Genomic DNA, 25875 nt, shown 5'->3' on the forward strand with positions numbered 1-25875 from the left:
GGGTACTCGGATACTAAAAGGAAAGGCTTGGATGGATGAGAAAAATTATTGAGAAAAGTGTCTTTTCCATATTAAAATTCTCATTCAGAATTGATTTATTTTTATCTTCCCAAGTCACACAGGCCATGTACATAAGAGTGATTGAATTGTAACATGAACTGTCAAATCCATTAAATGTGGGTAAGGAGATAGCTGGAAATGTTAAAAGAAGCAAAGGACAAAGAGATATGTTTTCCATATGCAGAGGCAAGCATTAGGTGACCAATAAATTTCCCAGATTTTTAGGAAACGTATTAATCAAATTAGAGAAATTAGAAACATTTAGTTAGAATTAGGGAGTATTGCCCAATTTAGCTAATGTACGTTGCTTTGTGTGGTTCTCTAGTGTAGCTGATGAGTATATAAGGCCGATGAGTTTGTATGAGGTAGAGCCCACCCAGCATCTTCAGAGAAAACAGAGCCAAATCTTTAATTTCATGAAGTTTGAAAACACTTGATATTTATAGGCAGCCTTGAGATTATCAGACAGAGTGTACAGTGAATTTTTATTATGTGTTACTTCTGAAGTTGCTACTGTTCACCTTTATGGTGTCATAAGAAATCATAAAGAACTAGCCAATTTGAATTGGGTATTATAGTTTCACTCCTTTAAATTTTTTGAAATGGTCTTCACTTATGTATAACCCAAAAGAATTACATCATAATATGTACTGCAAATTTATTAGCTCTGCTATGAAGTCATTTAGTTTTGAGCCCTAGCAAAAGTGACTTCTTGCCAACCAAGCATTTGTAGTGTGCCCTCTAATTCACATTTTAATAAATGTCATTTTCTAAGTGCATTACCTCATGTTTTGGCTACAACCCAGATGAATCCTGAGAGAATAAGAAATGTGCTCTCTGACTGATTCATCCATATTTTATTTTACTTTTCATTAAGAAATTACTCTTTTAAGAAAATCAATAATCTTTTGTGATTGAGGGGAGAGGTTAGTGTGTTGCAATGGTGCATTCTAATTTCTAAAATCAGACTGCCTTCAGCCAGCTGTTGCTGATTGTTTTTGTCTTTTCTTGTTCCTGCAGCCTGGGTCAATGGTGACCCCAGAAGAGTGGCCTATCCTACAGACAGCCAGGGCTACTTTTGTGGCCAAAAGGGCACCCCCAATGAGTGAGTATGGCCACTTTGCTTTGTCTGATTTTACTGTCTAAGCTGGAACCTAGAAATCACTTTTGCATTAATCCTACTCGTAAGAGGATTGAAGTTCATAAAAAAGGACTTCCCTCCCCTTTTCCCCAGAGACAGTTTATAAGCAGGTGGGATGTTTCATAGTATATGACTTAAGACAAGATGTCATTGTTCTGCAGCATTTTATTAGAACACATGAAGACTCTGCTTAGTAAAAATATAATTGTACTGGGTGAATTGGACCAGTGATTTTATCAGAAGCCATATTTTAAAATGCCTTATGAAATGGGCTTTTGGAAAGCTGAGTTCTGAGGAGCTGCTAAAAAGCTAGACAGTGCAGTTGTTAGAATTGTTTTTGCCACAGTGTCTACTGATAAATCACTCCACCTTTCAAAGTGAGGGGCACACCTAGAAAGTCTTCAGTGAGTGGCTGGCCAGCTTTTCAAGACAACTAGCCTGCTGCTGACAATGACCCTGAGTAGCTGAAACAAACAAGGGGGAATGTTCCATTAAATTCCTTTCTAATGTTAATTATAACAGAAGTTTTCATTTCTGAAAGCAAGTTTTCTTTCTTCATTATAAAGAAAAAACAAAACAGAAACATAGATTTCATATTTTTAGAAATTTTTTTCTCCTTTCTCACTGGTCCATTTCTTTTCTGGTAATACCTGAGTTTTTACTTCAATACCCTGGTTCTTCATAACCAATTCAGTTTCTATAAAAGTTGGTATTGAAAGGGTAAGAAACCAAGGCAGCAGCAGCGCACTCTACCACCAAAAACAGCAAAAAGGAGTCTCAGAATATTTCTATTGTGTCCCCATGTTGCCCACCCATAACTTGGAGCTTATTATTCCAAGAGATAAACAGACTTAAAAAATAGGTTTAGGAAAGGGTTAACAACACACACGGAGTAGAATTATTATGGACAATCAGGAGAAACCAGAAATTTGGGCGAGGTTGGGGGGTAAATCCTTAATCATGTCAGGTTGAGTTTATGGCAGGTAAGCTGACATCTACAAAAGGTCTTCATTGCCTATTAGAGACAACTAGACTATATTCTGATCTAGGATGGTAATTCTTATCTTAACCTCAGTAACTCAAAAGCTCCTAGACATTGCCAACAAAACCTTCACACTATGAAGGACAAAGAAAGCAGCAGGTGGTAAAAAGATCACACAAATCTCTAAATCTCTAGTTCTTTAAAATAGGCTATTTTTAAAAGGGCCTCTGTAACAATGTTTCCCAGCCCTAAGCCAATGACCCACTTATTTCCAACAAAAATGGGATACCACAAATTTCAGTATATAAAGATCATTCAAAGACAATCCTAGTGTAACAGACATGTTCTTTAAAGTATTATTTACAATAACAGTATATTGGAAACTATACAGATATCTAACAATATGTGGATGGTAGTAAATTATGGCCCATGTATTTAATAAAATATAATGGAGCCATTAAAAATATATGTTTATATTTTAAAGAATTGATTATGTTCATTTTCTTTATAGTTTCTGGATTTTGTGTCATTATAATTGCCTTCCTTCTCCTGAAAATAACATTTAGCTATATTTCTCTAGTATGTCTATGGTTTATTAGAAGTTATAAATTTCTAATGCACTTGGGATTTATTTTTGTGTATGGAATGAAGTAAGAATCAAACTTTCTTTTTTTTCCAATTGCAGCACCAGTTGATCTCAGAATAGTTTGTTGAAAAATATGCTCTTTTTCCTCTCTGATTTCTGATACCACAATTATCATTTGGTAAATTTATATACTTGTTTACAAACCACCTATTGTATTCCAAAATATATATATTTTAAGCCTCTCAATTGTTTTAATTCTTATATAAATGTGTATTAATTTGAAAAGTTAAAAAGTTACTTTAAATGATTCCGAGAGTTTTTAGTAGTAAGTGAAAATATTTATGAAAATATCAGATTTCAATCCTTAAAACAGTGTGAAATCATCATAGAACTAGCAGAAAGAAATAAATACAATTACAAATATCAATTTTGAATGTGATAAAGATGGGATTCCAAGTCAGTAGCCAAAGAGTAGATTATTAAATAAGTGTATTGAGTTAACTGAAATGACATTCATGAATATAAAATAAAATTGGATATTTATCTCATACATTATACCAAAATGAATACTGAAACATAGAAATATTGTATATAAAATATACAACCAAAAAGTAACAGAAGAAAATGCAGGGGCATGTTAATAGAATAATGGGGTAAAGAAGCTTTTTCTAAACATGACCCCAAAGCCAGAAAATGTAACAGAAATTTTAAAGTATGACACAGAGTAATCCCACTTTAACCCACAAAGTGGTATACAAAGTTAAAAGCTAAGTGGAAATTCAGGAAAAAAATTTTTTCAACATGTATACCTGACAGTGGGTCAGTAGCTTTATTATATGAACTACTTTTATAAAATCAAAATAGAAAATGGTGATCATTCAGTGTAGAAGTTGGCAAAAGTAATAAACAGGAAATAACATGATATAATGGCTAATAATAACAGAAAGTGCTGATCAACCACAGTTAAAAAAGAAATGCAGGGCTTCCCTGGTGGCGCAGTGGTTGCGCGTCCGCCTGCCGATGCAGGGGAACCGGGTTCGTTCCCCGGTCTGGGAGGATCCCACATGCCGCGGAGCGGCTGGGCCCGTGAGCCATGGCCGCTGTACTTTAGCTTATTAAATTGTCAAATAAATTAAAAAGATTAAAATTTCCAGGGTTGACCAGAATGAGGGGAAAAAAAGACGTCTTATTTTCTACTGGTGGTAGTGAAATATGATAATATTTATCACATTTTATCAAGTATTTATGAAATTTGTATGTTCATTTTGATTCAGCAGTTTTTCTCCTAGAACATATCTGATAGAAATTTGCATAAACATTCCTAATGTTATAGGTACTATGAAATAGTAATAATAAAATGGAAACAGCCTAAATGTCTATCAATAGGAGATTGATTAAATGAGTTACGGTACAGTCATATAATAAAATACTATTTAATCATTAAAAGTGATTGAGTAGAGATATATTTATTGACATGGAAATACGCCCATGATATTTTGTTGATTCAAGAAATCAGGTTACACCATGATTTAGTATAATTATATAATTTAGCATAATAAATGCCATGTATAGTATAATTCTGCCTTGTGATTTATATGAATATCACGTATAAAAAAACACCTATATATGAAAGGATATATACATTCCTACATTATTTCTGGGTGGTGGGATTATATTTTTATTTTTATTTATGAGTTTACTGAGTCACTATTATGTTTCCGATAGTGTTCTAAAGGCTGAGGTTATTGTGCAAACAAATAGACATGCTACCTGCACTCATGAAGCTTACATTCAATTAGAGGGCAATTACAATAAAGATGTAAACAATCAAGATAATTTCAAATTGTATGATAAATGCTATAAAGGAAAAAACAAAACAGGTGGCCCCATAGAGAATGATTGGTATATAATGAGCTGCCTCGTGGTTGCATGGGGCAGGTTAGGACTTTCATGAGGAGGTGACTTTTAAATTGAAATATGAAGGCTAGGAAGAAGGCAGCCTTTCAAAAGCCTTGGTAAGAGCTTTAAAGCCAGAGACAAGGGCAAAGGTCCTGAGGCAGGAATGAGCCTATGATATTCCAGGAACAGAAAGAAGCCCAGGAGGCTGGAGTGTAGCAAAGAAAAAGGGTAGTGGAATGAGCAGATGTCTGAGAACCAGATAGGAGTCAGATTTTGTGGTTCTATGTGCCCTTTAAAAGTATTTGGATTTTATGTATAAGTGCAGGAAGGCCATGGAAGGGTGTTCGTCAAGAGAGTGATACAATCCACTTTACATTTTAAAAGACCATTCTTGTTGCTATTTATACCTTCTTGAACTGTTTCAATTGTTCACAGTGAGCATGTAGGCAGGAAAATATTAAACTTTTTCTATTTTGAAAAAGAATTAATGGCAGGTATTATAAAATAGAATTATGAGTAATTTTTATTTGCTTATTAATATATTAATATGCATTACAAGTTTCTACCAAAAAATCTAATACTTTTATATTCCCTCCAAATTGTCCAAAAATAAAGTCTTGAAAGTACATGAGCTGAGGCAATGAGTTACCTTACTTATCAAAGCCCTTTGAAAGAAAAAGAGAGAAAACATTTTGTTGAAAGAATATACTCTACAGTCAAATTCTGACTTTACATCTTTCCATTGTTGACCTTTGGGCATTGGACGCAACCTACCTGGCCTTAATTTTCTGATAATAATGCAAAAAATTAAATGAAAGAACAGTAATTAGGGTGAAACTTACATGTCCTTTTTTTAACAGAGCACTTTCATATTCAATATTATAATACATCATTCGTGAGGTCTCCAAAGGGCCAGTCACTATGCAAAAGGTTGGAATCACTCTAGGAAACAAGACAGAGTTTTCTCAAGGAACTCAGTCTTCAGGGATATAGCCAAGAAATCCATGGATTTCAGAGTTCCAGTCCAAGACGGCAACATAGGAGGCTTCTAACTCACCTCCTTCCATGGACACAATGGATCTACAGCTACACACAGAGCAATTCCCTCTGAAAGAAATCCAGAAACTAGCTGAGTGACTCCTGTGTATCAGGTGAACAAGGAAATACCCACATCAAAATGAGTAGGAAAGGCTGAGACACAGTTTTACCATAAACCCCACGCCTGGCTCAGTGCCATACAATTGGGAGGAAATGCCCAAATCCCAGCCTGTCCCTGAGGAATGAAAGGTTTGAACCCCACATCTAGTGCCCCAACTTTTAAGACTCTGACCCAAGGGACAGGCCCTCAAAACACCTAGCTCTGAAAGCCAACAGGGCTTGCATCCATGAGACTCATAAGACTATTGTAAACAAAGAAGTTCTTATCTCACTGTGGTTATTTCCCCCAGACTCATCTCAGAGAGAACAGACAGAAACACCCATCTCCCAGGCTTTTCCTGAAAGAAAGCTATTTGCATACTTCAATAGCTGCTGCATGAGGGTTAGACTTCTAATATGCACACATCTGGGGATGACTTCAGTCTTCCCCAGAGCCTGGAGGAGGCCAGTGGGCACTGTCTCTGTGTTCTCTCTCTGGCAGCTCCAAGTTGTACTGACTACCTGGAAGGAACTTGTGCATACATCTAGTGCACGAGCTTTTGCAACTGCCACCCAAGGGACACACCCCTTGATCTGGCTCTGGTGGCCCATGGGGCTTGCATTTCATGGGTCCCACAATGAAATGGGACAACTATAGCAAACAAAAAACACTTCTTAACTGGCTATCCCCTCAGCACTCAGTGCAGAGGGAGCAGACTGAAATGCTCATTTCCCAGTCTTTCCCTGAAAGAGATCTATTTATGTACTTTAAAAGCTGGTGTCTGAGGATCTGACTTCCAATCAGCCTGCATCTATTACTGACTGAGATCCTCCCCTTTGGGACACTGAAAGGTCTTGGCACTACTCAACTACTAAGAGCCACTAAGAACAAAGAAGGCAACTTGGACATGCACAAAGGTTTGAGAGACAGTTAAGAGCTGGGGCTGGGGTGAACATTAAGGTTTATCTCCTACAAGAAACCAGACTGAGAGAGGCAGCTGTTTTATCTAATGCACAGAAACCAACACATAGAATCAAGGAAAATGAAGAAACAGAGGATTATGTTCCAAACAAAAGAACAGATAAATCTCTAGAAACAGATTTTAATGAAATGGAGATACATGATTTACCTGATATAATTCAAAATAAAGGTCAGTAAGATGCTCACCAATGTCAGGAGAACAATGAATAAGTATAATGAGAATTTCAACAGAGAGATAGAAAATATAGGTAAAGTATCAACAGAAATCACAGAGCTGAAGAATATAAAAATTGAACTGAAAAATTCATTAGAGGGGTTCAACAGCAGACTAGATAAGCAAAAGAAAGAATGAGCAAACTCAAAGATAGGGCAGTAGAATTCATCCAATCAGAGGAGAAAAATGAAAAAAGACTGAAAAAGAGTGTAGATAGCTTAAGGGACTTATGGGACACCATCAAGTGGATCAGCATTTGCGTTATATGCATCCCAGAAGGAGAAGAAAGAGAGAAGGGGCAGAAAGCTTCTTCAAAGAAATAATGGTTTAAAACTTCCCTAACCTGGGGAAGCAAGCAGACATCCAAATCCAGGAAGCACAGAAAGTTCCAAATAAGATGAACCCAAAGAAACTCATAGCAAGAAATATTATAATTAAACTGTCAAAAGTTAAAGACAAGGACAGAATCTTAAAAGCAGCAAGAGAAAAACAACTCATTACATGTAAGGGAAACCTCTGTAAGACTACAGACAGATTTTTCAGTGAGACTTTGCAAGCCGGATGGCAATAGAATGATATATTCAGTGATATATATATTGAAAGAATAAAAACTGCCAACCAAGAATATCCAGCAAAATTATCCTTCAGAATTGAAGGAGAGATAAAGAGTTTTCCAGACAAGAAAAAGCTGTTAGAGTTCATACTGGCCTTATAAGAAATGTTAAAGGGACTTCCTCAAGCCAAAATGAAAGGATGCTAATTAGTAACAGGAAAAACATATGAAAGTGAAAATATCACTGGTAAAAGAAAATACATAATTAAGCTCTATTTTAGAATAGTCTAAAATTATAATGGTTGTGGGTAAATCATTTATAAATCTAGTATGAAGGTTATAAGACAAAAGTAGTAAAAATAACTAACTACAGTAACTTATTAATGGATACACAAGGTGAAAAGATGCAAATTGTGACATCAAAAACATGAAATGTTGGGGGGAGAATAAAACTGTAGAACTTTAGTATGCATCTGCATTAAGTTATCGGCTTAAAATAGACTGCTATAATATGTTTTATGTAAGCCTTGTGGTAACCACAAAGCAAAAACCTATAGTAGATACACAAAAGGTAAAAAAAAAAAAAAAAAAAGCAATCTAAGCATACTAGTACAGAAGATCATCAGATCACAAAGGAAGAGAGCAAGGGAAGAAAAGAACAAAAGAACTGCAAAACAGCCAGATAGCAATGAATAAAATGGCAATAGTAAGTCCCACCTATCAATTATTACTTTAAATGTAAATGGATAAAATGATGCAATCTGAAGATACAGAGTGGTTGAATGAATAATAAAACAAGACTCAACTATATACTGCCTACCAGAGATTTACTTAAGCTTTATGCGCAGACACAGAATAAAAGCAAAGGGATGGAAAAACATATTCCATGCAAATGGAAACCAAAAGAAAGCAGAAGTAGTTATATTTATATCAGACAAAATAAACTTCAAGGCAAAGAGTCTAATAAGTGACAAAGAAGATTATTATATAATGATAAAGGGGTCAAGCCAACAAGATGATATAATATTTATAAATATGTACCCAACTTAAAAGCACTGAAATGTATAAAGCAAATATTAACAGATCTGAAGGGAAAAATTAGGCAGCAATATAATAATAGTAGGGGACTTCAATACCCCACTTTCATCAATGGTTAGATCATCCAGACAAAATTAATAAGGAAGAATTGGACTAAATTACATGTTAGACTAGATGGACTTAACAGACATTTACAGACCATTCCATCTGAAACCAACAGAATACACATTCTTCTCAAATACATGGAATATTCTTCAGGATAAATCATGTGTTGGGCCACAAAATAGGTTTTAATAAACGTAAAAAGTCTGGAGTCATATCAAGCATCTTTTCCTGCCAAAATGGTATGAAACTAGAAATTAATTCAGAAAACTGGAAAATTAACAGATATGTAGAGATTAAACAACTTTCCACTAAGCAAATGGGTCAAAGAAAAAATCAAAAGGGAAATTAGAGAGTATCTTGAGACAAATGAAATTGGAAATATAACATATGAAAGCATATGGAGCACAGCAAAGCAGTTCTAAGAGGAAAATTCATAGCGATAAACAACTACATTAAGAAGCAAGAGAGATCTCAAGTAAACAACCTAATTTTGCACCTACAGGAACTAGAAAAAGAAGAACAAAATAAGCCCAAAGTTAGTAGAAGGAAGGAAATGACAAAGATCAGAGTGGAAATAAATGAAATAGGGATTAATCATTAGAGAAATGCAAATCAAAACTACAATGAGGTATCACCTCACACTGGTCAGAATGGCCATCACCAAAAAATCTACAGACAATAAATGCTGAAGAGGGTGTGGAGAAAAGGGAAACCTCTTGCACTGTTGGTGGGAATGTAAATTGATACAGCCACTATGGAGAACAGTATGGAGGTTCCTTAAAAATCTAAAAATAGAACTACCATATGACCCAACAGTCCTACTACTGGGCATATACCCTGAGAATACCATAATTCAAAAAGAGACATGGGGCTTCCCTGGTGGCGCAGTGGTTGAGAGTCCTCCTGCCGATGCAGGGGACACGGGTTCGTGCCCCGGTGCGGGAGGGTCCCACATGCCGTGGAGCGGCTGGGCCCGTGAGCCATGGCCGCTGAGCCTGTGCATCTGGAGCCTGTGCTCCACAACGGGAGAGGCCACAGCAGTGAGAGGCCTGCGTAATGCACAAAAAAAAAAAAAAAAAAACATGTACCCCAGTGTTCAGTGCAGCACTATTTACAATAGCCAGGACATGGAAGCAACCTAAGTGTCCCTCGATAGATGAATGGATAAAGAAGATGTGACACATATATACAATGGAATATTACTCAGCCATAAAAGGAAATGAAATTGAGTTATTTTTAGTGAGGTGGATGGACCTAGAGTCTGTCATACAGAGTGAAGTCAGAAAAAGAAAAACAAATACTATATCCTAACACATATATATATATATGGAATCTTAAAAAAAAAAAGGTTCTGACAAACCTAGGGGCAGGACAGGAATAAAGATGCAGATGTAGAGAATGGACTTGAGAACACGGGGAGGGGCAAGGGTAAACTGGGACGAAGTGAGAGAGTGACATTGACATATATACACTACCAACTGTAAAAGAGATAGCTAGTGGGAAGCAGCTGCACAGCACAGGGAGATCAGCTTCGTGCTTTGTGACCACCTAGGGGGTGGGATAGGGAGGGTGGGAGGGAGGCGCAAGAGGGAGGGGATATATATATATACATATAGCTGATTCACTTTGTTATACAGCAGAAACTAACACAACATTGTAAAGCAATTATACTCCAATAAAGATGTTAAAAAAAAAAGCAATAGGGAAGATAAGTGAAACTATCAACTGTTTTTTTGAAGACATAAAATTGACAAACCTTTTGCTAGGCTCATCGAGAAAAAAGGTGAGACTACTTAAATAAATTCAGAAATGAAACAGGAGACATCTGATACCACACAAACACAAAGGATCATAAGAGACTACTGTGAACCATTATATACCAAGAAATTGGACAGCCTAGAAGAAATGGATAAATCCTAGAAACATACAACGTGCCTAGACTGAATCATGAAGAAACAGAAAATCTGAACAAGCCAATTACTAGTAAGAAGATTGAATCAGTAACCAGAAACCTCCCAACAAAGAAAAGTCCAGGACCAAATGACTTCACTGATAAACTCTACCAAACATTTAAAGAAGAATTAACAACAGTCCTTCTCAAACTCTTTCAAAAAATAGAAGAGGAGAGAGAATTATGACACATTGTTCAATGGAACAGATTAGAGAGCCCCAAAATAAAGCCACAGAAATATGGTCAATTTCTTTATGACAAAGAAGCCAAGAATATACAATAAGGATATTCTCTTCAATAAATGGTGTTGGGAAAACTGGAATGCCACATGCAAAGCCATGAAACTGGACCACTTCCATCTTACACCGTAAACAAAAATCAACTCAAGATGGATTAAAGACTTGAATTAGGACCTGAAACTGTAACACTCCTAGTAAGTTCCTTGACGTCGATCTTGGCAGTAATCATTTGGATCTGACACCAAAAGCAAAGGTAGGAAAAGGCAAAATAAACAAGTGGGACTACATCAAACTAAAAAGCTTCTGTACAGCAAAGGAAACCATCAACAAAATGAAAAGGAAGCCTATGGAATGGGAGAAAATATTTGTGAATCATACATCTGATAAGGGATTAATACCCCAAATTTATAAAGAACCCATGTAACTCAATAGTAAAAAACCAAACAATGAAACAAATGATTAAAAAATTGGCAGGGGATCTGAATAGACATTTTTCCAAAGAAGACATACAGATGGCCGACAGATATATGAAAAGGTGTTCAACATCACTAATCATCAGGAAAATGCAAATCAAAACCATATGAGTTATCACCTGATTAAAATGGCTATCATCAAAAAAGACAAGAGAAAACAAGTGTTGGCAAGGATGTGGAGAAATTATTGTGCATTATTGGTGGGAATGTAAATTGTTGCAGCCACTATAGAAAACAGTATGGACATCCTAAAAAAATTAAAAATAGAATTACCACATGATCCAGTAATTCCACTTCGGGGTATATATCCAAAAGAAATTAAATCATGATCTTGAATAGATATCTGCACCCCCATGTTCATTGCAGCGTTGCTTATGATAGCCAAGTCCTGGAAACAACCTAAGTCTCACCGGATTGGTATATGGGTAAAGAAAATGTGATTTTATACAAATAAATAAATTTAAAAATTCAGCAGTAAAAAAGAAGGAAATCCTGCCATTTGTGACAATATGGATGGACCCTGAGGCTATTATGCTATGTGATATCTCAAAAAAAATGAACTCATAGAAACAGAACAGATTGGCGGTTGCCAGAAGTGGGAGGTGTGGGGTGTGGGAAAGGGGTTTAGGTGGTCAAAACGTACAAAGTTCCAGTTATAAGTTTCTAGGGATGGAAGGTACAGCATGGTGACTATAATTAACAATACTATATTGTATATTTGAAAGTTGCGGAGAGAATAGATCTTAAAAGTTCCCATCACAAGAAAAAAATTGGTAGCTATATGAAGTGATAGATGTTAACTAAATTTATTGTGATAATTATTTCTCAATATATGCATATATCAAATCATTATGCTGTATACCTTACACTAATACAATGTTACATGTCAGGTATATTCTCAATAAAACTGGAAAAAATTAAACTAGGACCTGGACAAAAAAAAAAGAAAAAGAAATCCATGGATTTCAATCTAGTGTGTTTTGCAGAGTGTGCTGTCTGAAGAATAATGCTTACAATCCCATCTGAAACATTACACTCACCCCCACTTTCTCTAGTTACTTTCTGGCACAAGACCCTGATTTATTGTCTTGGGTACTTATCACTACTTGAATTTATCCTGATTATTAATTTCACTTGTTTATTTTCCTCTACTAGAGTCAAAGTTCTTTGAGATCAGGGATGTTCTCTCTTTTGCTGTTGTATCCTCAGCACTTCATTATAGTAGGTGCTCAGTAGATTCACTGTTAAATGAATCAGAATAAAGGGGTAGCACAGAAAAGACAGTGATTTGCTCCAGTTGGAGGTCAGTGTAAAGTTCTTATCAGATCCTCCGATTAGCACTGCTAAGTGGTGCCTTTATTACTACTCTTATCTAGAAAATTAGGAAGCAAATTCAGATAGGTTAGAGTATGCATTCAGGATCAGCTGACTACTAAATGGCAAAAGTAACATGTTCTAACCCCAAATTCTGTGTTCTTTAGGCTGCATATTGATAGAGTTGCAGTGAAATTGGTTTTCCATGTTCCACGTTTAATCTAGTCCTTAAAATCTTGAACATAAACTGGTAAAAAGTACCATTAAATTTTTAAAAATGTGTGTGTATATATTTTCATCTGTACATGAAATGCATCTCTGTGAGAATGTGTAAAGCAGGTTAGGCACTCCAAACAACTGAGTCCAGGACATACTTGTTAGACTGTAACAGTGTTTGTACTCATTAGTGTCATGATGTGCTTAGAGCAACCCTTCGATTCTCAACTCTAAAAAACATTCCTTAACTGAGCTTAAAATCCCATGCTTAGAGATGGTGTGATAGTGTTTAGGATAGAATTTGGTCAGTCTGTGCTTTGTCTATGCCTAACCAAAAGCACACTAGGGGAAACACTGAGAGTTTTCTAAAATGTCAAAGCAGATAAAACAGACTCAAAGGAAAATGGAGTGCTTTGTTGAGGTGTGTAACTTTCTCTGCCTTTTGAGTTGCAGGGAAGTTATTCATGATACTTGGGTATGATCCTTTTTTTTGGGATTTCTACTAAAAGGCAAGAACTCGGTTGATTTTGATGCCACCTTTTGGCTACTACAAAAACTTCAGCTTATAAAGTTTGGGTTAAAACAACTTTGAACGTTGTCTGATGCAGCCCAATTGCCAGATTAGACAGACCAAAATACCCATCTTCCTAGTATGATCTTCAGATAGGGAAACAGGAAGGATTAAGAGAACAAAGCTCTTCTATTTAAGTTTTGCATCAATTTGACATCTAAGTGAAGCAATAATAACTTTGTCTTCAATTCACTGAAGAAACACTTATAAAATGGCAAGGAGGTCTCACAAATCTGTTTGATTGAACATACTACAAGCCCAGATCTATTACTTGGTTTAATTTTTTAAATCTATATCAAAATAATATATGCCTATGAAAATAAACCAAACAATAATGAAGAGCTTATAATAAAAGCAATAAAAGCCATGGTCTCCTATCTTAGGAGATTTCTTTCCAGAAAGATAATCTCTCCTCCTTCTGGTTGTTTTAGTCAGTTCAGGCTGCTATAACAGAATACCATAGACTAGGTAGCTTGTAAACAACAAAAATTTATATCTCACAATTCTTGGGACTAGAAGTCCAAGATTAGGTGCCGGCTTGGTCAGGTTCTTGGCGAGGGTCCATTCCCTGGTTTGCCATCTTTATTCTGCATCCTCAAATGGAGGAAGGGATGAGAGAGCTCTCTGAGGTCTCTTTTATAAGGGCACTAATTCCATTCATGAGGGCTACACCCTCCTGACCTAAGCACCTCCAAAGGCCCCACCTCCTAATACCATCACTTTGGGGGTTAGGATTTTAACATATGACTTTTGGGGGAACACATTCAGTCCGTAACACTGCTCTTAGTTCTTCTGGCAGTTTTTTGCATAACTTTAAATCATATGCTTATTCTTTCATTTTGTACTTTATTAATTTTAGATAGTATCCACTGATAGCCTGCTATGAAAAATGAAGATTTAACTAATTTACATTATCTGTTTTTCTGTTCTCCCTCCTCGTTCCATGTTTAATGGTTAAATTATTGCCTTTAGATTTTCTTATAGTTTACTTTTGTGACTTTAAATGGTATACTGAGCTTCTATTGCTTGTTCCACTAACTTTTGTCAGTATCTCGACTCCTCTTTATATAAGAGGAGGATATTATCCCCACCACCCTTCTCTCCATCTTTCCTTTCCATTCCACTTTCTGTATTTACCCTTTACTTGATCAAGTTTGTTATAAAGTTCAGTTCTGCAACTTCATCAGAATCTTTCATGTTCTGTTGGTACGTTGAATCTAGAAGTTGGAAATAAGACTTTTACTTTGTAATAACTATGTGAAGTTTAGTCACTGTCTGGCCATTACATTTTCATTTCTACTGTGTCCCTGATATCAAAGCCAAATCTTACACTTTATTTGCAGCTTAGCATCATGCTACATTTTAGTTTCTTTCAACATAAGGCAATGACATTCTTGTATAATGTTTCATTTGTCAGCCAAGTTTTTCTTGAATAGTCTTTATCAGGACCATAAGTTTGTCTACCATTCCAATCACACTAATTTCAGAGGCTCCCTCTTCTCTGAACACCTGCCTTGTAGAACTTCTGTCCTTTTGTTCCACTCAGGACCAGGTAAATTTTAGGCCTACTGCATAGCTTTAATTCTGGGACTTATCTACCTCATTAGATTGGGTCCCGCTTCTAGAGGTGCCAGATTTAGCAAATAAAAACACAGAATGCTCAGTTAATTTTCAATTTCAGATAAACAAGAAATATATATATATTTTAGTGTAAGCACGTCCCATGAACCATTTTCTATATCCCAACTTGTCTTCTTTGTCGACACCCTTGTTTTGATGGAGAACATCTTGATTATCTTCCTAAGAAGAGAAAGCACAGGAAGTAAATTTGAGAAGTCCCTGGAAATGTTTTTCTTCTCCCTCTTTACAGTTGACTGATGGTCTAGCTTTAGAAGTGTAACTTGAAAGACAATTCCTGTCAGAAATTTGAAGATACTGTTCTATTGTTTTTAGCATCCAATGTGTCTAATGCTAGTCTGATTCACATACCTTGTGGTGACTTTTTTCCTCTGGGAAAGCATTTAAAATCGTTTCTTTACTCTTGGTCTTCTGAAATCTCACAATTTGATGTAGGTCTTTCTTAAAAAATATTCTTTTTGTTCAGGCCTTAATGGGGGTCATTTAATTCTAAATAACTATGACTCTCATCAGCTCTGAAAATTTTTCTTCAGTTATTTCTTTGCTGTTTTCATTCTTTCCATTTTATTGGTTGTCTTTTGGGAACTCAGTCATACCTTGGACCTCCTGGATTAGTCTCGATACCTCTTTTTTTTTTCCTTATATTTTCCATCTATGATTTTTTAATTCTGTATTCTAGGAGATTTATCAAGTTTTTTCCAGCTCTGCTTTTGATTTTAAAATTTTGGTAATCATACTTTAAATCTCTTAAAGCCCTCTTGTTTCCTATTTATTCCTCTAATAACATAGTATTTTTATATATGAATAATCTGCTTGAATTACTCTGGAAAAAAATTTTTTAAGGTCCCTTCTTATACCCTGAATTATTTTTATTTCATCCGGAATCAGTTTTTGTTTGTTTACTTTAGTCTTTCTCTCTCCTATTCTGACTTCTCTTAAACTCCTGATGCTACTTGGTTATCCGTTTTTACTAAAGAAAGAATTGGGTCGCTTGTGTGAATTTGCTCTGTTTCTGTGTTAGTAGCTCAGTTTTTCCAGGGAGGCCTCTGCCCCGTATGGGATAGGAACATTGTATTAGCTGTTAGATTTCACTACAGCATGAACTGGTGGGAAGCTGACTGTCAGGCATGGGCTTTTACAATACCAGAATGTGAAGGGTTGTAGACTGGGGCACCCAATCCCACAAAAGCCCTTGCTATCATTCAACAAGAGGCCTCTGTTTTTGCCCATTTTTCCTGGATGCTAGAAGTCCTAAGTGTAGGTGTATGGGAGGAGCACAGAGATACTGATTTGAACTGTAGACCTGTATATAAACCTTCATTAATCTTCTTACTTTTGGCCACATTTCTCACTTTCAGCTTTGAGTCCAGAATGTGTCACGATTTCTAACAGGCATATCACATCCCACCCTTTTTGTAGCTTTTCTATGGTGCATTCATCACTCAACACAGTCTCATATGCTCTCCGTCTTCCAGAAATTGTTGAACTCTCTTGTGCAATTGTGTACAGATCCTATCCTGCACATCCTTAACTGGTATGGTGAGGTTTATTCCTTTTTGTACTTTTATTCTTTTATTTCCATGAGTCTCGGGAAAGAAGAGAGATGGGCTTAAGTGCATCTTACATCATCTCAAACTAGTAGTTTGTAGTTGCTTCTGTTTTGTTGTTTCATGGTGGAAATATAATTCAAGTTAAATAATGAGTTACTTCCTCAATCACTTCTGCAGAATTGTTCAGCTGCAACCATCGCCATCTACTTTGTACCTAAGGAATCTGAGGACCACTGATGTTTAAAGATATCAGACAGACTTTGATAGAATGACTATAGATTTGTGCAAAAAACTAAGGAGGATTCTAAGATATTGAAAAACTTATTCTGAAATTGATCTCATCCATTCTGCAGCATCTGATGAGTGCCTAATATGGGCCAAGTACTCGGCTAAGTGTTGGCAAGGTAGATGGGTATAAAGATGAATAAGGTACAAACTTTACCCTTGAGGATCACATAATCTGGTGAATAACTTGAGTTTATGTAGCATTTTGCAGTTTATAAATCAGTTTTACCTGTGGGGGACTCTTGACACTTACTGATTTACCATTCAGCATTTTAACTACTCCTAAGGGACTCCAATGATCCATGACATGTAATAATTTATTCATTTGCTTAGGTACAAATCTGAATCACATGCAGAAGATATAGTTGCTTGGGTGGTGAAAGAGCCAAGCTCACTCTTGTGGAACGTGAAGTAGCCTTGTGCATATTGTGTATGAATTTATAGCCAGATTCTTGAGCCATCTGAACTAGATGGGATTACAAACATGAAATGGGTTTATTTTTCCCCTATTATTGCCTTTAACAATGTTCTTTCAAATTTCTTTCCTTCTTGTTTTGGCATCTTGGGTAGCTTCCTTCCATAGCTTTCTAAATACTTTCTATTGTTAAAAAGTTCAGTGCAGTCCAATTTAAAATTTGAATCTTGTTTCTTTGAATTCCCCAGCTCAGGTTTGAATACTGCAAGGGAACTTAGAGTGGGAGAGAGGCCCTGTTCTGCTATTTCCCTTCTCTTCCCTCTCTCCTGGTCCTGGCTCTTTCTTTGTATTGTGACAGATAGAAGGAAGAGTATCTGTTACTTTCCTGGCCACTGCCCTAGTCCCACATGGTTGTTGCTACTGCAGCTAAGATGTAACTGACTACCCATAAACTCTGTCTTTGGGGTAAGCATCCAAAGGCTGGCTCTCTCATGGTGCACAAGTGGAATTTCTCTGGGGAAGTTCTCACTGACTAGTTCTTTGATTTGAGAAATCAGCTTTGGCTTGCCCTCCACCAAACTCCTTTGGCTTTAATCCTGGTGATTCACCTCCAGTCTCTTGTCAGATGAGGTACCACCAGGAAGATGCAAGCCCATTGACTTGACTCCACGTTCTCCCATGACAGGCTGCTTCAGTGCTGCCCTCTTTCTACCCCATTGGTTTATTTCAACTCTCCTGTGATCTCTTTAGGTCTCACTTTTCCCTGCTAAAACATTAAACATTTTTCAACATTATTTTCAATGGCAGTATAGTCTTCTACTTTATTGATGTGGAATTCTTTATGTAACCAATCCCCTGTTGATGGACAATTTGATTATTTCAACTTTTTACTATGACCAAAAGGTGCTTTAAATGTTAGGCAGGTTAAAGGGGAGTTGGAGAATATTTTGCAACTGTCTGGGGAAAATGAAGCCGATTTTTAAATGTTATGTTATATTAAAGTATACAGGGGCTGAAATGATATGAAATATTTCCACAGTCGCTAAAAATATTATGTTGTTCTCTTAGGAACAAGCCCATTTTGTTTTACTTTAACCTGCTCAGCTGTACCAGTCCTTCCGTGGTGGTAAACCTACAGTGCCCTACCAGACAGGTAAGGCAAAAAAAAAAAAAAGCCTCGCTGGTGATGTTAGCGATTTTGAACATTCTTGGGTGAAAGAATTGAGGAACTACATTAGAGTTCTGGGTGTGTGTGATTAACGATGAATTTATGGAAGGTGGGAAGACAGAAGTATAAGCTCATGTTTGTTCATATACAATTAAAAAAAATCAGGGATTAATCATTTTAGTATTACTGGGAACCTCAGTGATTATTTTGTCTAACCACCTATTTTTATAAATGAATAAACTGCAGCCCAGAGAAGTGGAGATATTTTTCTCAAGATCAGTATTAGGAAGAATAAAGCCAGCTACTGTAACTAATAAACCCCAGTTTTTCAGTGACTTAAAACAATAGTTTCTTTTTGGTCATATAAGAGTAAAAGGCGATGTTTGTGGTCAATGGGCAACTCTCTTCCAGGCTCCTTTCATCTGGTGGCTCTGTCGTCCCTTAAGTCCTCAGCAGGAGCAGCATCCAGTTGCCGGAAGAAGACAGAGAGGCTGAATAAAGCACCCCTGTTCTTAAAAGCCTTGGATCAGTAGGGTCACACAGTGCATTTCTTCTTATATGCCATAGACTCAGTTTTATTTGTTCACACCGAGATGCAAGAAGGAGGGAATAAAGCAATGTAATTGTGGGCTGAGCAGCCTCTTGTGTACCATGAACAAATGAAACAATAGGGACAAACTTCATTGTTTCTTCCATAGTCTGTCCCTCTGTCCTCGAGAACACCCTTCTTCCCAAGGGAGACAACCCAGAATCCCATGTGGTACTATCTTTAACCCATAGTCTAGGATCTATGGATTACGGATAGTCTCTCCATCAGGTCTTGACACTAAATGCACAATGGGGAACAGGGCTAGGAAAATTAGAATACAGCTCCCATTCAGAAAGGGAGGAGGTATAAATGCACAGCGGTCTTTAGTGCATGGCACTGGAGAACAGTCTTTTATTCGACCTGGATCGTGTTCTCTGAAGGAAGTTCCTTATCCATCACATCCTATGATTCTTTGCTCAACCACCTGGAAGGTTATTTGCTGTCTGTCAGCCTTTTCTGAGCATTGGAAATATACCCTCTTACGGGCCGTGTGGCTTTGAAACTTTCTTCCTATTGTGCGAGTTTAGAACCTCAAAGATTATATTAACAGTCAAAGGCCTTTTCAGGTTAGGTCATGAATTTGGCAGTACAACTACCTCAAAAACTTACTAAGATTTTGACTTAGTTGCTTCCTCTTGGTTCCACTTTGCTGTACATCAGAAACTAACACAACATTGTAAATCAACTATACTTCAATAAAACTAAAAAATAAAAAAAAATCATTCCCTTATATAAACCCTCAGTTCTTTTGCCCCTTCTCATTTACTTGTACTTCCCTGGCAAAACATCATTCATGGCTAAATGCAGCTTTCTGCCTACTCCATGCCTCAACCCAGGCAGCTGTGTGTTCTTGCAGAAAACACACACAACAGTCCATTAAATTAAGGACCACTAACCTCAAGGGGGCCCTTAATGCTGTCCCCAAATCACACAGGAGACCCTTTGCCCATTCACTAGCTACTCTGCTAGAAAACAATTTCACACCTTTTCCTCTCACCTCAAACCTCCAAGACCTCCTTCCCAGTCTCCATGTCAGCCTCTGACTTAGCTTCCTATTTCACTGAGAAAGTATCAGCATTCAGAAGACAACTTTTACGAGCTACCACACTGACCTGCACTTGCCTACCTGTCATCATCTGTGTTCATGTATTTACTCTGCCTTCCCTGCTCTTACTGTGGATGAACAGCCTGTGCGCCCAAGGCCAGCCCATCCGCTCGTGCATTAGATCTTATCCTCGCTCACAAAGTCCAGCACACAACTCCAGAAATCTTCTGGTTTTTTCTTTTATTACCATTTTCCTTCTCTACTAAGTTATCCCCATCGGTAGACAAACATGCTGTTATTTCTTCCATCTTAAATAATTCTCTCCTTGATCCCACATCCCCTTCCAGTTACTGCTTCATATCTCTGTGCCTCTTTTTTTGCCAAACTCCTCATGAGAATAGTTTATATTCAATGTGTCTAAATCCTCCCTTTTCATTTTCATTCAGGCTTTTACTCCTACTCCATTTTCTCCAAATGATATTGATACCATTGATCTCCATCTATTTAAACCAATGGTCAATTCTCAATCCATATTTACTTGAGCTAACAGCACTGTTTAATCAGTCCCTCTTCCTTAATATACTTTCTTCACTTGCCTTCTAGGGCACAACATTGTGTTTCCTCCCAACTCTCTGGCTACTCCCTATCAGTCTTCTTTGATGGTTTCTCATCATCTTTCCAGCATCTTCTAAACACTGGAGTTTCCTCCTCTACCAAGCTTAGTCCTCTTCAATACCTACATTTACTCCTTTTGGTGATTGCACCTAGTCTTGTGGTTTTAACACAATCTATATGCTGCACTTCTTAATTTATCTATCCAGATCAGTCTGCTCCCAGAACTCCAGATCTTTCTATCCAACCACCTATGCCATGTCTCTACAGGGATATTTAGTTAGCATCTCAAATTTAGCATGTCCAAACTCAATTCCTAGTCTCTGACTCTATCCTTAAAATTGTTCCCCACCCCCATCGGTCTTTTCTATTACAGCTGTAAATACCATCGAATCATCCTTGATCCCTCTTTTCTGTCACACTCATGTTTGAGCTGTGAGCTAATTCCTCTGGTCTCCATACAAAATATACCCAGGACCAAACTCCTCCTTTTTTCACCATCTCCTCCTTTTTTCACCATCTCCTCCTTTATTCAAGGAACCAGCTAGATTAGTTCAATGACCTCCTGACTGGTCTCTTCTTGCCCCTGTCTCCAGCCGCTTAGACTCTCTTTTCCGCCCAGCAGCCAGTGTGATCCTGTTAAATGTAAGTCACATTATGTCCCTCCTTTGCTCAAGCCCCCTCCCCTCAATAGCTTCCCAAGTTACTCATATTCAAAGCCAAAGTCCTAACAATGACTAGATCAGATGACTAGATCACTAGTCTTCTTCAAGTCTTCCTCAAATATTACCTTTTGTTGAGGCCTCCCTTAAATACCTATTTAAAATTAGAATCCCACCCTGGTACCTTTCATCCTCTGGCCTTCTTTCTAGCCTTATTTTTCTCCATAACACCTGCTACCATCTCATAGCAAACAATTTTGTTTATTTGTTGTTAACCATCTCCCCTACTAGAAAGTAGGGGTTTTTATCTGTTTTGTTCACTACTGTGTCCCCAGTGCCTAGAACAGGCTCAGAGCAGGTGATCAATAAATATTTGCTGAGTGAATGAGTAAATGAGTGAATGAGAGAATATCTTCCTATTCCCAGTCTAGAAAATTTTCCACTACACTATACAAATACATCATTCCCATGATGAAACAAAAAATCCTTGCACATTATGCTTTTTATTACATTTCATAAATTACTAGATTACATAAATTACTAGAATTACTAGATTATCCTTTCTTCATTGCAAATTGTAGTGTTTTAACCTTCAGTGTAACTCTCTCTTCCAGTCACCAAATCCTAATTTATGTTAGAATGTTAACCCTATACGAATGGAAGATGTAAAAATAATGATGAAGAACTATATTCAGAATGCCCCTTTGTGGTTATACAAAGAATCAGAGCTGAGTCAGAATATACATTAGCTGCCAATAATGCAGGATTGCTTTCAGTCTGCCAGGCAGTAGTGTGTCTACTGATCCAAGCCATATTTTTACTCATGGTGTTTTTTTGTTAATGCAGCATGGTCCAGACATGTGTCATAAGCATTTAAAGGACAGACCTTGATCAATTAGGATACCCAACCTCAATGTGACCTTCATTTTTGGCTAATTATATGTTGATTGCTACTAATCAGCACCCTATTTGAAGTGAACAAATTGGTCTGATAGACAGAGAGTAAAGAACATGTGCTATATTGTTTTTTAACAGCTCATTTGTGTCTGGAATGAAATTTGATGTGATTCTCATTATCAAAACATTTTTTACCACTTAAATTACTTTCTTTTATATGTTGCATACACCGCACTTTTATATGTGTAGTATACATTGTATGTGTGTGTATTTATAAATACAAAAATCATCATAGCCTCAACTCAGTAGCTCCTACCATCATTGAAAGCCTATGAAAACATTAGTATATTCAGTATTCACTTTTATTAATCCATTCAAATGTATCCAACAAGGGGCTAGTTCAGTTATCTTTCAGAGTCATGTAAGTAAATTGCCAAAGTCTAAATGTCTGTGAGGTAGCTCCTAATATGTTAATGGTTTTTTCAGCTTAGCTCCGATCAGAGTAAGCTTTTGATGTTCGCATTGACAATGACCCCTTCTTCCAAAAAATGTGAGCATGTTGGTTGGTTGCTGTGAATGTCCCTAAACAGTTCTTCAGTTTTCATAGAAAGATACCTGTGAGACTTTCAGTATTTCCTCTAGAGGTGTATGAATGAGTGTATGTGCTTGTGTGTGTGTGTGCATGTGTGTGTAGAAGAGACTGAGAAAGAGAAAATGCATCTGGAGGTGTGAATGTGGAGATGGGTTGTTTACCTTGTCAAAACTTCTAAAAGAAATTGGACTGCTGCTGCTACAAAACAATATTAACTGTGAGATTTTTGAGGTACCCATTTAGTTATCTAACTACTACCTTAGCTGTGGGGTCGATACCAATTGTCCTCGTGTAGTAGAGACATGACCCAAAAAAGGGGAAAGAGATGTCACCTCAGCAGCCGTGTTTTTACCTAACTACCAGTGGGGGTTGAGCTAGAATCTGGTCAGTGAGAATAGTTACCAAAGTATAGTAGGGAGATGGAGCAAGTCAGAGCTGAGAAGCCTTTCCTAAGGAGGAACTGAAGGTGGAGGAAGGGAATGTTCAAGGATTGACTACAACTCTTATGGCTTCCTATGATCTTTGTTTTTTTATTACAAACAAAAGCAAAACCAACAGAGTGCATCTTCCCTGATTCTGCTTTCTCTCTGTGGAGTTACTAATTGGATTGCAGTCACTCCACGGTGGCTCCGTGGACTAGCACCACTGTCTGGTTTGGCATTAATAGGCCCTCAAAGTTAATTAATGTAAGATAATTGCATCAGTGACCTCTCTGCCCATGTTTGACTGGTGCTGCTGAAAGACAATAATAATGATTGATTGCCACAAATAGCTCTAATTTTGTTAGTTTCTTATGGTAATAAAACCTCCAGTTATGTTCTGAGAATTCATTGGCACTGACAGTTATTAGTGGCATAAGTTATCAGTGTTTGGAGCGTTTTAAATTACCATTGTATTCACATAAAGGAAAGAAAGCAAGATTCTTACCCTGAAAAATGTATAAACTACACAGGTGAAATTAATCTTGCATTAAGCTCTTAGCTACTAATTCAGAAAATAATAAAAAAATATTTCATTAAAAGTTCATCACATTGGGCTTCCCTGGTGGCGCAGTGGTTGCGCGTCCGCCTGCCGATGCAGGGGAACCGGGTTCGCGCCCCGGTCTGGGAGGATCCCACATGCCGCGGAGCGGCTGGGCCCGTGAGCCATGGCCGCTGGGCCTGCGCGCCCGGAGCCTGTGCTCCGCAACGGGAGAGGCCACAGCAGTGAATGGCCGCTGGGCCTGCGCGTCCGGAGCCTGTGCTCCGCAACGGGAGAGGCCACAACAGTGAGAGGCCCACGTACCACAAAAAAAAAAAAAAAAAAAAAAAAAAAAAAGTTCATCACTGTCCTGTGGAAGATGTCACACAAATCTACAAATTATAAAATTGCATAGCACTGCACACACATACACACACACAAATGAATGCATGTAAAACTGGTGGAAACTGAATAAGGTTAGTGGATTGTAACAATATCAGTTTCCTGATTGTGATATTGTACTATAGTTATGCAAGTTATTACTATTGGCCAAAACTGGGTGAAAGGTATGTGAAATCTATTATTTTTCACAGCTGCATGTAGATATACAATTAGGTCAAATCAGAAGGTAAAAGTAAGTTTGTCATTATACAGCATCTTATTGTTTTGACAGAACATCAACACCCAAGGGCAAGGAGTAGAGTTGAATACTAGTACATGAAATTTTATTTTTTACAGTAAGTTTAGAGAATTGATTTAAGTTTCTTAGATGGAAAATGGTGCTTTGCTTTTTTATAGTGGTGGGTAATTTAGAAGTTTAACCTTGTAGATAATTCCTTGGTTTGTTCAACTCAACTCAATTCCCACCATTGTGTTTCTTTATTTCACAGATCTGTGTCTCCAAGTGCCCAGAAAGATTCTTAACCTACATGGAAATACAGTTTATGTACAGAAAAGACAGAAACTACTGGACATACTACAGCCAGTTCTGCAAGTCTGCTTTTCTTAAGCCTGCGAAGGTATGTGTGTTTAAGCTTAAAACTAGAAAGAATTTATCTTGTTTCAATCGCAAGTGTAACATGAGCATTTGTAACAGATCAAGCTCCAAAATCTTCATGGAAGTGATTACCAATGGTACCATTTCATTAAAACACAAATGCACATGTACATACAAACACACACACACACACAATTTATACCATATCATTTTGTAGACTTGGGGTGTTATACAAGACTGTTAGGTCTGGTAAGTTAGCACCAACTATTCCCTGACACCAGCAAATTCTCTACTTGGATTTTTTGCTGTCTAGAGCTAAATGTCATTTGCAGTCACCATTTCATTAATGTGGTGATAAAGCTTCATGGCTACTTAGTAATAAGAATTTTACTTCCAAACCTGGTTTGATAATTACTCATTTAAAAAGTCTCCAAACACTACCTAGATTTAAGATTTATAAGGGATTTCTAAAGCCTTATTGTGTTAATTAGTAGTAATGGCTTCTAAATTAGAGAAGATGCCATTTTTCCAGAAAAAAATTAAAGGATTAGAGACTAAGGATATAACTAAGACGAAGATACACACTTTCAAAGACATGCCTTGGTTTCAGCAGGTCTGACTTTATTATTGTTGATTCAATTGAATTACAGTTAGGATATTTAAGAGTGTTTGTCAAACAAGTATGTGTTTGTGATAATCTTACAATTACTCTTATTAGGGGTGTAATTTGGGATAAGGAGATTATTAGGGAATTGAATTTTTAAAGGACAAAATTTTTATATTAAAACTTGTCATCACATCATCTTTAAAATGTTAACATACTCTTCCTTCAATTTTAGACTGTCACACAAGTTTTACTGGATGATGATTGTCCAACAGCGATTTTTCCAAGCAAACCTTGTAAGTGGCTATTATTTTACCTTAGAAACACAGAATCTACCAAGAAATGATTTAATTCAATTCCCTTATTTCACAGTTGACAAAACTGAGGCCGGGAATGGTCC

At 37.0% G+C, this 25875-nt stretch overlaps 1 protein-coding gene across 1 annotated transcript in view; it reads left to right on the forward strand.

The window, feature by feature from the left end:
* Positions 1-25875, forward strand: part of SLC44A5 (solute carrier family 44 member 5) — a 201316-nt gene that overhangs the window by 126997 nt on the left and 48444 nt on the right. The window contains exons 3-6 of the mRNA XM_024119947.1: positions 1081-1165; positions 18418-18502; positions 24765-24893; positions 25711-25771. Of these exons, the coding sequence (XP_023975715.1) occupies positions 1081-1165; positions 18418-18502; positions 24765-24893; positions 25711-25771 (360 nt within the window). The remainder of the gene's footprint in view (positions 1-1080; positions 1166-18417; positions 18503-24764; positions 24894-25710; positions 25772-25875) is intronic.

The sequence above is a fragment of the Physeter macrocephalus genome, chromosome 4 (assembly GCF_002837175.3).
Source record: "Physeter macrocephalus isolate SW-GA chromosome 4, ASM283717v5, whole genome shotgun sequence".
Classification (NCBI taxonomy): domain Eukaryota; kingdom Metazoa; phylum Chordata; class Mammalia; order Artiodactyla; family Physeteridae; genus Physeter; species Physeter macrocephalus.